General features: G+C 38.3%; 1 protein-coding gene across 1 annotated transcript in view; it reads left to right on the plus strand.

Moving 5' to 3' along the window:
- The first annotated feature begins 739 nt into the window (after positions 1-739).
- Positions 740-16292, plus strand: part of LOC126174899 (E3 ubiquitin-protein ligase parkin) — a 58549-nt gene continuing 42996 nt past the window's right edge. Inside the window, exon 1 of the mRNA XM_049921323.1 lies at positions 740-1220. Within this exon, the coding sequence (XP_049777280.1) occupies positions 963-1220 (258 nt within the window). The 5' untranslated portion in view covers positions 740-962. The remainder of the gene's footprint in view (positions 1221-16292) is intronic.

Raw genomic sequence — 16292 nt, forward strand, 5'->3', positions numbered from 1 at the left:
ATAAGCCCTGAAGTAGATAAAATGCGACCCCTGGTGTGTATGTCAGATTTAGCTGAAACATTTTTCGATGCTTGGTTTTAACAGATGGAAGAACCAGCTAGGACATTGTAATGTTCATCGCACAAAGACAAGGCATAGAGAGAAAGAGAAAAATAATATATGTACGAAAATTAAATCGGAGGAAAGCTCAAGTGTATAGGGCAGTGAGTGGTGCGATGCAAGAGGTACAAGCTATTTCTTTTGAAGAACTTGAATTTATTCTTTGCTCTATGTGGCGCAGAGCTGGGTTTTTTTCTCTTTTTAAAAAAATCATTTTTCTGCTAACCTCAGTAAAAAAGATCTTTAGTATTTCGAGAGCCAGTAATATGCAATAAAAAGAGGCTTCGTGTTACTCAATTTTGAAATAAGCTTTCTCACTAGCAGGGAACAAGTATTTAATGTATTATACGTAATAGGTGAGTCCCTTTTTAAAAATGCGTTTAATTTTACTGCGTTTATATATTCTTCTAATGATAATGCAGTGTAGTAGTCGGATATAAAAATCCTGCATGTTGGCCGCCACTCAAAGATTCGTGTTTCCCGGGCAAGTTCTATCGCTTCTTGAGCCGTAGTTGCACACACGAGCTAGACACAAGTGTTATCTTAATCTGCATAGTGCATAAACATCTCTGTGACATCATGAAGCATTGCAATCGTGTTAAACAGTGCTTTTTCCGTAGATTCCTTCGCAGTTTTAGAAACACGATTACAACATTTGTACATTTGTGCGGTGTGTTAAGTACTCATTTTTCCGTAAATACTATGTGTTCATGTGATATAGCTGCAACCAAATAGTTTTTCCCCGGTTTATCGTTTAATTTTTTTTGAAAGACGTGTGATGTGAGGTTGTATGCGCGATCTTTGTATCTGGACGCCAACAGCAATAACAATATCTTTGCCGTGTTATTGTTTTTCTCTTTACTATGAGTTTTATATTTGCTTTTTTAAAACGTATTTTGCAAAGCATGATACAGCTTCTGACTTTTGGCAAGCGTGCAGTAACAAACACGCTAAATATATATATTAAAACAAATACTGGAAACACGCTGTCAATCGATTTGGACCCGAAATGGGAAATAAAGAACGTGAAAGAAATTGTTGCAACCGAGTTAGGACTGACACCAGAAGAAGTAAAGATAATATTTGCTGGGAAGGAACTGGATGATTCTATTGTAATAGAGGTATGTTCCCAATAATATATTTTCAAAAGAACCGTTGATTATCATTGATGATGTAAGAGACCTTTAATTCATATAATATTATTGTTTGTGTGTCATCAGAGGGCATTGTCAGTACATGTGGTAAAGCAGTCTTTCAGTTGAGTGCCGTGTTTTTATATACAAGTGACTCATATAGTGCAATCCCTGTTATCACCCACAGTATCAGTGTGATTTTTCTTGGTGTTTCGGTACTGATGTGACTGAGTTGTGGAATGATGGAATATTTACAAATGGAAATTTCTTACTTTGGACGCAGATTTCAGTACTTGTTAAAGAATTGTATCTCTTTGTGATCATTGTTGTGATAGGCAACAGTAATGCTTAGCTTTGTTTTTTAAGGAAAGCAGTCAGTTGTGTTGATTTGTTGCCATCGTTAACAAGTAACAAAATTCTATAGAAAGCATCTTACTGGCTTTTATAGTATAAAAAGTATAAACTATGTTGGATGTATAGTTTAAGATTAGTAAATTTAATTTGTAAAATATCCATTGTTGGTAACCAATCTTTATTCAAGAGTACAACCTCCCACATACTTGTCTAATCATAGTTAGTGTTCAGTATCTTAAGAACACCTTGTAACATGACATTACATTCTAACTTACATTCTTTCCTGTGAAGCTTGTCACTGGTCCATCTTCAGCTCTTCCAAATTTCGCAGAAGCCTTCCCCCCTTTTACATATAGATAAAAGAAACAGCAGAGACTTTGATTTTGTCGTATATTCAGGATTAATACTATAATGACATGACTTACGGTTTGACAGAGCAGCCTATCTGATGTGTTTAATGTATGTCACTAAATTGTAAGTTGGTCTGTTTGTGTTTCTCTGGAAGTGTAAAAAACAGCACAAGGGAGGGAGAAAGACATAGTGAATTGTTACCTTTATTCCTTTCAGTATTTGTTTACGTTAAATACCATGTCAAGTGCAACAGACAGTTAAAAAATAAAGTTATGACGTAGGTACACTGAGTGAAATGACAGAAACTAAACTTACTTACAGGCCAAATACATTATCTCACTGAAATATTTGCTCCATATAATTAGTAATATCAATGGAAACACTTATAGTAGGAAATAGTAATCCTAACTTTGAAATTCAGTAGTTGTTCCTCAGAGAGGAAAGAGAGATTTGATGGGGAATGTTGGAAAGAGATTCAGAACTTCGACTTAGAGTGGCCACAGTTGTAAAGAAAAAAAGGGAAGATCACATGAAAGAGAGACAGTAAAAAGTTAAAACTATTATACTTGTAAACACTTCATCAGCTTCAGGTCACAAATGATCAAGAGTAAAACAATGCAAGGTATATGGTTCAAAGAAAGAGAAATGGAAAACGCAGAGAATAATGAAATTAAGAAATAGGAGAAAAGCTAAAGAAGAATGTAAATAAATAATTAAATTCTACCATGTACCAAAGAGAGGAAAGTAGAGGACGATTGTTAACAGACTGTATGTATTTCCAGGAGGGTAACAACGTAATGGAATATGTTGGAGAGCAAATTCCCATCTCAGGATTCAAGCAAGATAGTAATGGGAGAGGAATCTTAACTGGTTTTGTGGACAGCAACCATTCAGTTCTGTTGATGTAGATCATGATCTGCAGCTTAGTTCCAGATGTTCCTCTTGTGTAGCCACTAATTTACACCCTCTACTTGACTCCAGACCAAAACGCCCCAGCGAGTTCCCAGAACGTTCTAGAAATTACCATCTGAGTTGCGATTCTACAAATGAGCCTAGTGGTCTTAATCACTTCGGACATTCCCTGGAAGCATGTGAGAAGAGTCTTGGATCCCAGGTGATAGATATTGTCAATGTCATTCTGAGTAATGATTTGCAACTGATTATGAGCTTTGCTTTGGTCGACAGAAGCGTCCGATCCCACGCGTCGGCTTTGACCCGTGACGACATGACGCGCGGAGTTTGGTTTGTGAGTGTGGCGTGTTTGTAGATGATGTCGTGTTGTGGTTTCTGGTGGTATGTTCAGGATTTTTGTTTGTGTGGTGTAATGGGCTCAGTTTGCTTTTGCTCATTATCCAGAATTGTTCGAGTGTCGGCTGTGTTTGTAGTGGAATTCGTTTCAGTAGGTTAACGATTTTGTGTGAAGGTTAATTTAGTGTTGTTCACTGTACATTGTGTGGTAATTTTAGTAAACTTAATAGATTGTTGTTTTTGTTCAGGAATGGATACGACAGATAAAATTAACAGTGTGCAGGTCAAATGAAGTGTTCGATACCAATGTGTGGCTGTGTATGTTGATATTGGTATCGGGAGATGTTTTTGAGCTATATAGGCCAAGGGAAGTATTGGATCCTAATTTATGGGATCGGGAGCTGCTGTTGAGCTATATAGGTCAAGGGAAGTGTCAGATTCCAGATGATATTGTGTTTAGTGGTATTTGGGGAGTTTTGTGAAGTCGGTTTTTTCGTTGTTGTGTGTGGTTTTGTATGGGGGTGGGTGTCTAAATTTGTTTATATTTAGTTTGCCCCCACCCCAAAACACCCCATTATCCGCCCTTGGCCCGTTAGTGTCATTAGGCTTTTTGTGGAAAGTGTGTGTGTTTGTTTTTCGATGTATTTTCGTCCTTATAACGTGTACGTACCGACTTTATGTGCACCATATTGGAATCGTGGTTTATGGTCGTTTCCGCCATATTTGTGACGTCATGGGTCAAAGCAGACGAGTGGGATCGGACACTTCTGTGTTTCCTGTTTACATAACAGGGTTTACTGCATTCTTAAAGATTGAATCATCCATAGGTAGTAACCTCTTTCCCCTCAATTTCTGCCCAGCATTGATAGAAGAGAGTTTGTAGCTGAAGCAGGGAAACTTTTAACCATTAAAAATTTGTGGCTGGTTGCTGTCCTAACACCATCAACATTAAAAAGTGTACTTTATGGATCCTATGCAGTGGCTTATTTTAACATAATTTCTGGAATGGAACCCTCTTGGAACATTTTTCCATCACAGTCTAACCTGAGGAAGATAAAGAGATACAAATTGGGTTGCAAAACCACACGTTCTTTGAAACACTACATTGACCTTGTACTACTTTGCTGCAGAATATGCGTCTTCTGTGTAGAATAGATCAACCAATGGTAAGAATGTGAATGAAGCTTGCATATTAATCACTGGATGCCTAAAACCCACACATGTTGATAATGTGTCCTGTCTTGCTGGCTATGCACCTCCAATTACTCTTCGAGAAGTTACTGGTGATACAGAATGACTGAAATTTGGAAACACTGAAGATCGTCCACTGATTGGCCATTGATAGTCTCAATCTAGATTGAAATCGAGGAAAATTTTCCTCCAGGCACCAAAGCCTTTGGAAGCACCCCTGGATAAGGCAAGACTTTCATTATATAAATCTAAGCACCAAAACTGCATGGATCCATGTGAACATCTACCATAAACTACAGTGTGGACTACGGTGTTTGGAGGTGCCTTAACTGAATGAGAACTAATGTTGGCAGGGCTAAGTCATTGCTTAAGTCAAGGGGCTTCACAACAGAGGACAGCAAGCCAGAAGAATAATGCCCTCTCTGTCCAGTTTCATGCTCAGAACAAGATTTATTGCTTACCAGTGACAGTGCACTAGGTTAAGCTCTGTTTTGGAGAAGTTTGACCTGAATGTAGGTTTGATCAGTTACTTTATCTAGTTAATTTTTTAAATCTGGGTACAATAACTATTATCGTTATGTAATCATGTATGTATTTAGTTATTTATATATTTAGCATTCTTGTGATGCAGTGGGAAAAAACATGTACTCCAGGGAAGTTGTTCAGCAGTCTCCCTCTCCAGATTTAATCATTTGACAGTGAGACTTATGCCAAACTGAAACTATCTGCACCATAGAAAAGCTCATGTGAATAAGTTTTTTGCAACCTCATGAACTGATAAAGAATTTTTAAAAAATATTAGTTGGCACTAAAAAAAATTCAATCTCCACAGCCATACACATTATGAAGTAACTAAGTAGCGGGTGTTGAGAGCTGATAAACATAGTGGGATCTGCACATTTGAGACTTTGTGAACATGTTCTACTATTTGCTACAAATAATGATAATATTGATTAGGTTTGTTATCAGAAGGAATGTGAAAAAAGCTTATGCATTCAAGTTGTAAAACACAGACAGATAATCCCAAGGGTTCAAAACTCGAAAACGCTTATACCTGTATGCAGCTGTACTTTTTTCTTGCATTATTACTCCTGTTCTGAATTATTACTCCTGTTCTGAATTCTAATTTCACTTCCTTCATTACATCTTCAGCTTGAAACTAAATCCATAAAGACAAGAAAATCCTGTTTTTCTTCATTCACTTTGTTGTACCTATTTTTCTTTTGTGACCTTACATTCCCAATGTCCTCCCCTAGTTGCTTGTGGCATTCCAAATAATTTTGTTGCCTAATACGTTAGATTTTTATTTTTTCTGTCTTGTATTGTTTACCCAACATTTTAATAAAAGAGGGTGGCGAACTGGTCCCGCATTTACAAAGTGTCAAGTTCAAATGCCATCCTGCCATCCAGAAATAGGTTTAATGACATTTTTGTAAATTGATTAAGGTTCATGTTGGGATGGTTCCTTTAGAAAAAAATGCAGTTGATGTCTTTGTCCGATCAGAGTTCGTATTACACCATGAATGACCTTGTCAACAACACATGAAACCCTAATCTATTGCCATCACTGTTTTTGAGTGTGGTATCAACTTGATAATGTAAAACAGTTTATCTGCTCACTCCGTCTTTGGCAATATTAGAAAAATTAATTTCTAGTAATTACAGTGACCCTAAATATATCTTCTTATTTTAGTTTTTTCCTCGTTCAGTGGAAAATATGCATATTATCTCAACCTGATGCAGAACATGCTGAGTTAATATGTAAGCTACTTCTTTTAAGCATTTCTGTGGTTACATAGTGCTCTTTTATATAGTTGTCCTAAAAGCTTTTTGCTGTATGATTAATATAAAAGCCCTTAGTTATTGGCTTAACAGTGCAAAATGGAGGGGGAGGGAACCAGAGACAGAGACTCTTATGCACAGTAATATATGTGATAGATTTTGATGTTTAAGGAGTCATATGTTGATTTGTTGCCCCTTAGACTCTTCACATCATTCGGCAGATTATCAAAAATTTGTATAGCCCCGCAGTTCTTTTTTTCCACCTGTATCATTGTTAAGGCTGGTTAATGGACACTGCATCTTCCATTACTGTATTTAGCAAAGTTAATGTTTTTAAACTGTAAATTACTATAGTGGGTACTAGGATTGAAATCACAAATATAGCTTGTTGATTTATACTTTACTTGCTTTCCTTGAACTACTAGAGGTGAATGCCGGAATAATTACATAGATCAGGCCATAGCTGACTTCCTTTGTATTCTTGTGAAATCCAAGATTGTGGTCTGTCTGTAAAGGCATCATAAACAGGATAGATCTTACTGCCTTGTTGAAGTGTAAGTCAATCAGTAATCTGTCAAATGCAAGGGTTGTAGGTTAATTTCATTTTTATGTAGTCTTTATAATTTTCTCTTTTTGTTGTTTTTTGTTCATCGTTGTATTCTTTTTTCCATTTATTTAGTATAACTTTATTTGTCCCACCCCTTTACAACCATCCGATTTATTGTAATATGTCCCATTCTTCTTCAGATGAACATCTTATTCAAGAGCTTTTGTTGGTCATGGCATGAAATATTTTTATGTAGTACTTTCTTTGTATGTTGTCTCTTCATGGTTCCTACACTGAACTTAGTTACATTCTTTATCATAAGTGGATCATGATTCATGCTGATATATGGGCTTGATAAAGTGTTATTTGTATTTTAGTTAACATTCACTGCAATGCTGCTGCATGATCATTGAACAAGTTCCAATATTAAATGGATAATAAGTCAATTCATTGAATATGTAAATGAATTAATAATAATAATAGTATTGCTGTTATTGGGCCATCAGATATTCAGGAACTTGCAGAAATTCCACTATATATGGATGACTTCAAAGTGTACAAAAACTAATGCATGTTAAAAACAGTTTTGTTGACAGAACAATCTCCGCATACCGCCACGGGGGCTAAGGGAGAAACGTGTGTTGACTTGTGCAGATTTGCCCAAGAGTAATACAGGGTGATTATAATTAAACTTCCAAAACGCTGTAGAAATAACACCACTGATCAGAATGACGACAAATTCCAACAGAATATTATCAGAGAAGAGGGAAAATGTATGGCAGAAGAAGAAAAAAGTGTGAAAATTGATCAATAGATGGTGCTGTATCTGTCAGAATACGTCAATGAAAACACTTTTTATGCGCACGACCCGTTGAAGTTAGTATAAACATGCCGGGTACATGGTTTTTCCTCCTTTTGCGTCTGTAACGTTTGCCATGACTGTCTCAATGCAGGATCGCGCTCTGTTTGTAAAGCTGGTGATTGTGCACATGTTGCGGAAGTTCCAGACACTAAAGGGTTTGAAAAAAAGGCGTTGGTCCGATGACTGCCGTGGGTCTGGAGAAAATGATTCGGAAATTCTAAAAGACTGGTTCTTTTAGTGTGCAACTCGGTAGACGGAGGAAACGAATTGATTCAATGTCAGTGGAAGCAGTGGCAGCAGCAGTGCAGGAGGAGGCGAGTGTTGGTGTGCAAATGTATAGTGCACGGAGAAGTGCCCAAACATTGCACATACCCATGAGCACAGTTCGTAAAATCCTACAAAACATCCTTCTTCGTTATCCATTAAAAATTACTCATGTACACAAGTTGCTTCCTGTTCACCTGCCAGCAAGAGAGACCTTTGCTTCAGAATTTCTTGTGCCCGTGGAAGTGGACAATGATGGGCAGTGGAAGATTTTGTGGATAGACGAAGCCCACTTCCATCTGACAGGAAATGTCAATACACAAAATTGATGAATATGAGTAATGGAAAATCCACACGCAAATCGACCAGTACCACTTCATCCCGAAAAGGTCACTGTGTGATGCGAGTTTACAGCATCATTTATCATAGAGCCGTATTTTTTCAAAGAGACAAATGCTTCTGGCCCTGTTACCTGTACTGTCACTGGTAATCGCCATGACTGTCTTATGTGCAACCATGTTATTCCAGCTCTCCAACAGTGTGAATGTGTGGATTGGATCATTTTTATGCAAGCACATTGCAAATCCGGTTAAGCAGCTGCTGAAGTGCCATTTTGGAAATGCTAGAATTACCAGTCGCCATTTCTCTACAGCCTGGCCATCCCTATCACCTGATCTTAATTCGTGTGACTTCTGGCTGTGGGGCTGTCTGAAAGAGGCTGTGTTCAATGTTCTGATTGCAAACTTAGCTGCCTTTAAGGCTCACATTGCGCAACACATTCTGAACATGACGCCGGAAACACTTCGATCAGTTGTGGAACATGCTGTTTCTCAATTTTAACTTGTTGCAGTGATTGATGCTTTTTATGCGGATTTGACCTCAAGACAATTAAAAACTGATTTTTCCCATCCAATGGGATATGACCTTGCCATGGTGAATGGGCTTACGTAAGTAACAGTATCACACCTGTACACCCATGCCCACTGAGTTGTACAGTTTGTTTAACATCTAACATACACCTTAGGCATTGTTATATGATTCTTTTCTCGTTTGTAATCGAGCGCTATTAAATAATGATGCTTACAGTGCCATCTATTTCTATATTTTGTAACTATTTATTTTTCTTCTGCTGTATGTTTTCCCCATTCTTCGATAATATTCTGTTACAATTTGACATCATTCTGACCAGTGGTGTTATTTCTATTGCGGTTTGAAAGTTTAATTATAATCACCCTGTATTATAACAGCTGAAAGAGCTGCTGTACTTTCACCCAGGCAGGATACTGATAATGTTATCTTACGGGGACATGAGCAATGTAACGATTGTGTAGACAAGCAGAATTAAATTCAAAAGAATCTGTGTTTACTGTCTGATCCACCATATCACACACTCGTTGCTGATCCAGCAAAAAGGGGTTGAGAGGAAAACTAACTACCTCCTGAAGAAAAATGCTGCATTGCAGGAGAATATCAAGATCCTTAACACTTGACGTGCTGTCCCTTCTAGTTGTGTGGCATTCCATAGATCCACAAGGCCTGTGGTCAGTAACATTTTGGCATATTGTGTTGCAAAATACCCAGTTACCGGTACTCTGTTGAACCCACTAGTAGATCAGTGTGTATATCACATTAGAAACTCTGTGCATTTCTGACATCATTTAGAATTATTCGATTTGAATGACTCTGATGTTTTAGTAAGTTTTGATCTGATCTCTCTCTTCACTCGCTTTCATCTGTCGGATTTGTTTTGGTTCATTTAGATTAGCTTTGGTGTTTAATTAACTAATCTGTTTCGACACATGTTGACTTCCATTTATTTTTTATTAAGAGATTAGCTGTATGGGCAGGTACATGGAATTGTGATGGGGAACCCTTTGTCACCTATTACTGTCAATCTGTTTATGGAAGATTCTGTTGAATGTTCCCTGGAATTGGTGGCATTTAAACCTGCCTGCTTTATCAGATATGTGGACGGTACTGTTGTTTGGCCTCATGGCAGTGAAAATTTGTGTAGCATTTTAGAACACCTGAAGTCATTCCACCCAAATATTCGCATCCTTATAGAGGTGAAAAAGGATGGCTATCTTCCCTTCCTTGATGTACTTGTTAGAAGGGAGGTTGATGGTATGTTTGGACGGCTCAAGAGGAATATTTGATACTATTTGTTCGCTTTGACCAGTGATGTAATGTTAATGGCTGCTGTGACATCACTGTTCAGAGCCAATGATTACCATCAAATATTCCTCATCGTCTGAGAGTTGCCACCATCTGGCTCAGCATAAAGGGGTACTGTAAACTTTAGTTCATAGTGCCCATGTCACCTCAGACATTGAAAGTTTGTCAGCTGAGTTAACCTACCCAAAATCACTGTTGACTGAATGATTATGGTGAAACAGATGAGAAGTGTGTTGTGCTGTCAGCTAACTGTGAACCTGGTGAATGATGAAAATAACTTGGTGGTACCTACGTCAGCGGCCTTTTTGACATCAGCAGATAGTATTTCCAACAGGATTGGTCACATTCTATAGAAACACTGTGTGAAGTATGTTTTTCGGCAACCACTTAAGGTTACAGCCCTTTTAGGGTCTGTAAATGATCTTGGTTTGTGTAAAGTGATTGTTTACTGTTCCCCTTATCCCATGCAGTTGAGGTCTGTCGTACATTGATCAGAACATCAAGGCTGTGGAAGACTGTTGTATAGAACACAAGTATCACACACGCTTACTACTGCCAAATGAATCTGTTCTTTCAGAACATTACCTTGATACCAGTCATCACATGGAATATAAGAGCACAGAGATTCTGGTGCGCACTTCCAAGTGTTAGGACGTGTTATTAAGGAAACAAGTAAGTGATCTTATAAGAAGGGATGGAGATTTTTGCTTAAATTCTGTGTGGAATTCTACTTCTTCCTTGGTTAAACAGCAGAGAGACAGAGTTAATGCCACTTACTTACACTCTGGTAATTAATAAGCACTATTGATAGCTTCTCACATTGATCATCTTTCGTTGTTTGGTGGCATTAGTGTATATGGTGTTTGTGTATTTTTTTCTGAATATGCTATATTATAGATCTTGATCAGTGTAGCCCTCTCCCTACCCACTCCTCCAAACCAAGGGTTTAAATTTCCTCACACACCACTCTCTTGTTGCATTTGTGCCTTGAAAATGGCGAGGTGTTCACCTTATGAAATGTTGGCGGTTGTCAGAGATGTCACCCAGCTACATTCTCGCAATGGAGCGAGGAGGTGCAGTGGTTAGCATACTGGACTTGCAGGACTTGCCTTCGTGATGACGATGGTTCAAACTTGCATCCAGCCCTCCTGATATAGGTTTTCCATGATTTCTCTAAATCGCTTCAGGCAGATACCAGGATGGTACCTTTGAAAGGACAGCCGATTTCCTTTCCCCATCCTCCCCTAATCCGAGTTTGTGCTCTGTCTCTAATGACCTCACTGTTGATGGGACATTAAACACTAATCTCCACAGGGGACTGATGACCTCAGAAGTTCAGCCCCATAGTGCTCAGAGCCATTTGAACTAATCTCCACATTCTTGTAAGTTGTTTGAACATTTTATGCACCAGTAGAAACTCCAGTTTGACGCCATCCACAGAGTTGGATCGAGTTTTAAAGGCATTGTAAAAGACGGCAGCATCGTCTAGACCATGAATACCTTGGCTATACCTTAGGTCAGATGGACTGTTATAATTGAGAAGCTTGACATAAGCAGAGCTTGTGTAGGAGAACATGAAAACTCATTTTGATTTATCATTGATGTAGATATGTTGCATTTGCCCAGAAAACATGGTCAGAGAGAACTTTTGGCAGGCAGATGAAGAAGGAAAAACACACATTAGCAGACTATTAAAGAAAGTGAGTAACCTCTCTGATGGAAGTCAACACCCAAAAGCTGTTGAAAATACAACTAAGCATCAGTATCAGAAAACAGCTACACAAACTTAATAGAACGATGAAACAGGAATGAGAAGCGCAGGAATTAGCCATGACATCAACTGCTATCAAAGCCAGAGAAATCAGCAGAAGATCTAAGGTATGGACTTTGTAAGCAACATGTCCGGAGCTGTTTTATAAAGAATGCAATTGCAAATTACAAGCAGGGACAGTGATAGACTTCAAATGATACATTAGAACTAATGCCAGAAATACTATCTGTCATTGGCAAAGATCTGGTGGGATCATAAGCCAGAAAAAATAGACAACACCGAAGAAGCCAAACTGATTTGAGATTTCCAAATTCACACTCACAGAACACTGGAACACTTGCCAGACATCACAATTGTGGAGAAAAATAAAGTGTGATTTATTGACACTGATATACCCAGCAACAGCAGAGTTGACGAAAAATGTTTGCCAAACCTTACAAGATATGAAAACCAGAAAATCAATCGTCATTGGCTCTGGTATAACCCAGGTAATAAAAGTAGTCCTAATGTTTTTACAACACTTGGTGCAGCGCTCTACATAAAGCACTTGACAGGCACATACATGCATTATTCGTCAATACATCAGCCAGTCATAGGTGATTAAAAAGTGCGTGGCACGTGATCAGATATGATATCCAGTATTGTACTCATTTGATGTGTCTTTTGTGTCAATAATAATGATGGTGATGATGGTGAATGATGATACTAGTAGTAGTATAATAATAATAATAATAATAATAATAATAATAATAGTAATAATAATCTGTAATTATGAGATGTTTGTTTTAAATTGCTAATAAGTTACAGGGCATATGGGGCATGAAATTTACTGTTTGCCTTCTAACTTATATCAACCAAGCAGATATTCTCTTTTATTATAAAGTCAATTACAGATCTCAGTCTGCAGTTTTTTAGCCAGCGAGTTTATCATAGTTAGCTGAAAATAATTATAGAATTAAAAGAAAAATAATATTACTTGCCAACATTTTCTTCTCACCGCTTATATTCTCTCCATTTTTGTACCCATAACTATTCCAAATTATTCAGAGAGTTCAGATAGTGAAGGGAGACGAAAATTTAATAGTCATGGGTGACTGGAATTCGATAGTAGGAAAAGGAAGAGAAGGAAACATAGTAGGTGAATATGGAATTGGGTTAAGGAATGAAAGAGGAAGCCGCCGGGTAGAATTTTCCACACAGCATAATTTAATCATAGCTAACACTTGGTTCAAGAATCATAAACGGAGGTTGTATACATGGAAGAAGCCTGGAGATACTGGAAGGTCTCAGACAGATTATATAATGGTAAGATAGAGATTCAGGAACCAGGTTTTAAATTGTAAGACATTTCTAGGGGCAGATGTGCACTGTGACCACAATCTACTGGTTATGAACTGTAGATTAAAACTGAAGAAACTGCAAAAAGGTGGGAATTTGAGGAGATGGGTCCTGGACAAATTGAAAGAACTAGAGGTTGTGCACAGCTTAGAGAGAGCATTAGGGAACGATTGACAAGAATGGGGGAAAGAAATACAGTAGAAGAAGAATGGGTAGCTTTAAGAGATGAAATAGTGAAGGTAGCAGAGGATCAAGTAGGTAAAAAGGGGAGGGCTAATAGAAATCCTTGGGTAACAGAAGAGATACTGAATTTAACTGATGAAAGGAGAAAATATAAAAATGCAGTAAATGAAGCAGGCAAAAGGAATACAAACGTCTCAAAAATGAGATCGACATGAAGTGCAAAATGGCTAAGCAGGGATGGCTTGAGGACAAATGTAAATGTAGAGGCGCATGTCACTAGGGGTAAGATAGATACTGCCTACAGGAAAATTAAAGAGTCCTTTGCAGAAAAGAGAACCACTTGCATGAATATCAAGAGCTCAGATGGAAATCCAGTTCTAAGCAAAGAAGGGAAAGCAGAAAGGTGGAAGGAGTATATAGAGGGTCTATGCAACAGCAATGTTCGTGAGAACAATATTATAGAAATGGTAGAGAATGTAGATGAAGATGAAATAGGAGATATGATACTGCATGAAGAGTTTGACAGAGCACTGAAAGACCTTAGTCGAAACAAGGCCCCGAGAGTGGACAGCATTCCATTACAACTACTGATAGCCTTGGGAGAGCCAGCCCTGACAAACCTCTACCATCTGATGAGCAAGATGTATGAGACAGGCGAAATACCCTCAGACTTCAAGAAGAATATAATAATTCCAATCCCAAAGAAAGCAGGGGTTGACAGATGTGAAAATTACCGAACTATCAGTTTAATAAGCCACAGCTGCAAAATACTAACATGAATTCTTTACAGACAAATGGAAAAACTGGTAGAAGCCGACCTCGGGGAAGATCAGTTTGGATTCCGTAGAAATTTTGGAACACGTGAAGCAATACTGTCCCTACGATTTATCGTAGAAAATAGATTAAGGAAAGGCAAACCTATGTTTCTAGCATTTGTAGACTTAGAAAAAGCTTTTGACAGTGTTGACTGGAATACTCTCTTTCAAATTATGAAGGTGGCAGGTGTAAAATACAGGGAGCGAAAGGCTATTTACAATTTGTACAGAAACCAGATGGCAGTTATAAGAGTCGAGGGGCATGAAAGGGAAGCAGTGGTTGTGAAGTGACTGAGCCTATCCCCAATGTTATTCAATCTGTATATTGAGCAAGCAGTAAAGGAAACAAAAGAAAAATTTGGAGTAGGAATTAAAATCCATGGAGAAGAAATAAAAACTTTGAGGTTCGTCGATGACCTTGTAATTCTGTCAGAGACAACAAAGGACCTGGAAGAGCAGCTGAACGGAATGGACAGTGTCTTGAAAGGAGGATGAACATCAACAAAAGCAAAATGAGGATAATGGAATGTAGTCGAATTAAGTCGGGTGATGCTGCGGGAATTTGATTAGGAAATGACCCGCTTAAAGTAGTAAATGAGTTTTGCTTTTTGGGGAGCAAAATAACTGATGATGGTCAAAGCAGAGACGATATAAAAGGCAAGGAAAGCGTTTCTGAAGAAGAGATATTTGTTAACTTTGAGTAGTGTCAGGAAGTCATTTCTGAAAGTATTTGTATGGAGTGTAGCCATGTATGGAATTGAAATGTGGACGATAAATAGTTTAGACAAGAAGAGAATAGAAGCTTTTGAAATGTGGTGCTACAGAAGAATGCTGAAGATTAGATGAGTGGATCACATAACTAATGAGGAGGTTGTTGTTGTTGTGGTCTTCAGTCCTGAGACTGGTTTGATGCAGCTCTCCATGCTACTCTATCCTGTGCAAGCTTCTTCATCTCCCCGTACCTACTGCAACCTACATCCTTCTGAATATGCGTAGTGTATTCATCTCTTGGTCTCCCTCTACAATTTTTACCCTCCACGCTGCCCTCCAATATTAAATTGGTGATCCCTTGATGCCTCAGAACATGTCCTACCAACCGATCCCTTCTTCTGGTCAAGTTGTGCCACAAACTTGTTTTCTCCCCAATCCTATTCAATACTTCCTCATTAGTTATGTGATCTACCCATCTAATCTTCAGCATTCTTCTGTAGCACCACATTTCGAAAGCATCTTTTCTCTTCTCTTCTCTTCTTGTCCAAACTATTTATCGTCCATGTTTCACTTCCATACATGGCTATACTCCATACAATTCTTTCAGAAATGACTTCCTGATACTTAAATCTATACTCGATGTTAACAAATTTCTCCTCTTCAGAAACGCTTTCCTTCTCATTGCCAGTCTACATTTTATATCCTCTCTACTTCAACCATCACCAGTTACTTTGCTCCCCAAATAGCAAAACTCCTTTACTACTTTAAGTGTCTCATTTCCTAATCTAATTCCCTCAGCATCTCCCGACTTAATTCGACTACATTCCATTATCCTCGTTTTACTTTTGTTGATGTTCATCTTATATCCTCCTTTCAAGACACTATCCATCCGTTCAACTGTTCTTCCAAGCCCTTTGCTGCCTCTGACAGAATTACAATGTCATCGGCGAACCTCAAAGTTTTTATTTCTTCTCCATGGATTTTAATACCTACTCCGAATTTTTCTTTTGTTTCCTTCACTGCTTGCTCAATATACAGATTGAATAACATCGGGGAGAGACTACAACCCTGTCTCACTCCCTTCCCAACCACTGCTTCCCTTTCATGCCCCTCGACTCTTATAACTGCCATCTGGTTTCTGTACAAATTCTAAATAGTCTTTCGCTCCCTGTATTGAATAGAATTGGAGAGAAGAGAAATTTGTGGCACAACTTGAATAGAAGAAGGGATCGGTTGGTAAGACATATTCTGAGGCATCAAGGGATCACCAATTTACTATTGGAGGGCAGCGTGGAGGGTAAAAATCATAGAGGGAGACCAAGAGAGTACACTAAACAGATTCAGAAGGATGTAGGTTGCAGTTGGTACTGGGAGATGAAGAAGCTTGCACAGAATAGAGTAGCATGGAGAGCTGCATCAAACCAGTCTCTGGACTGAAGACCACACACACAACTATCCCAAATACATT

The sequence above is a fragment of the Schistocerca cancellata genome, chromosome 3 (genome assembly GCF_023864275.1).
Source record: "Schistocerca cancellata isolate TAMUIC-IGC-003103 chromosome 3, iqSchCanc2.1, whole genome shotgun sequence".
Taxonomy (NCBI): Eukaryota; Metazoa; Arthropoda; class Insecta; order Orthoptera; family Acrididae; genus Schistocerca; species Schistocerca cancellata.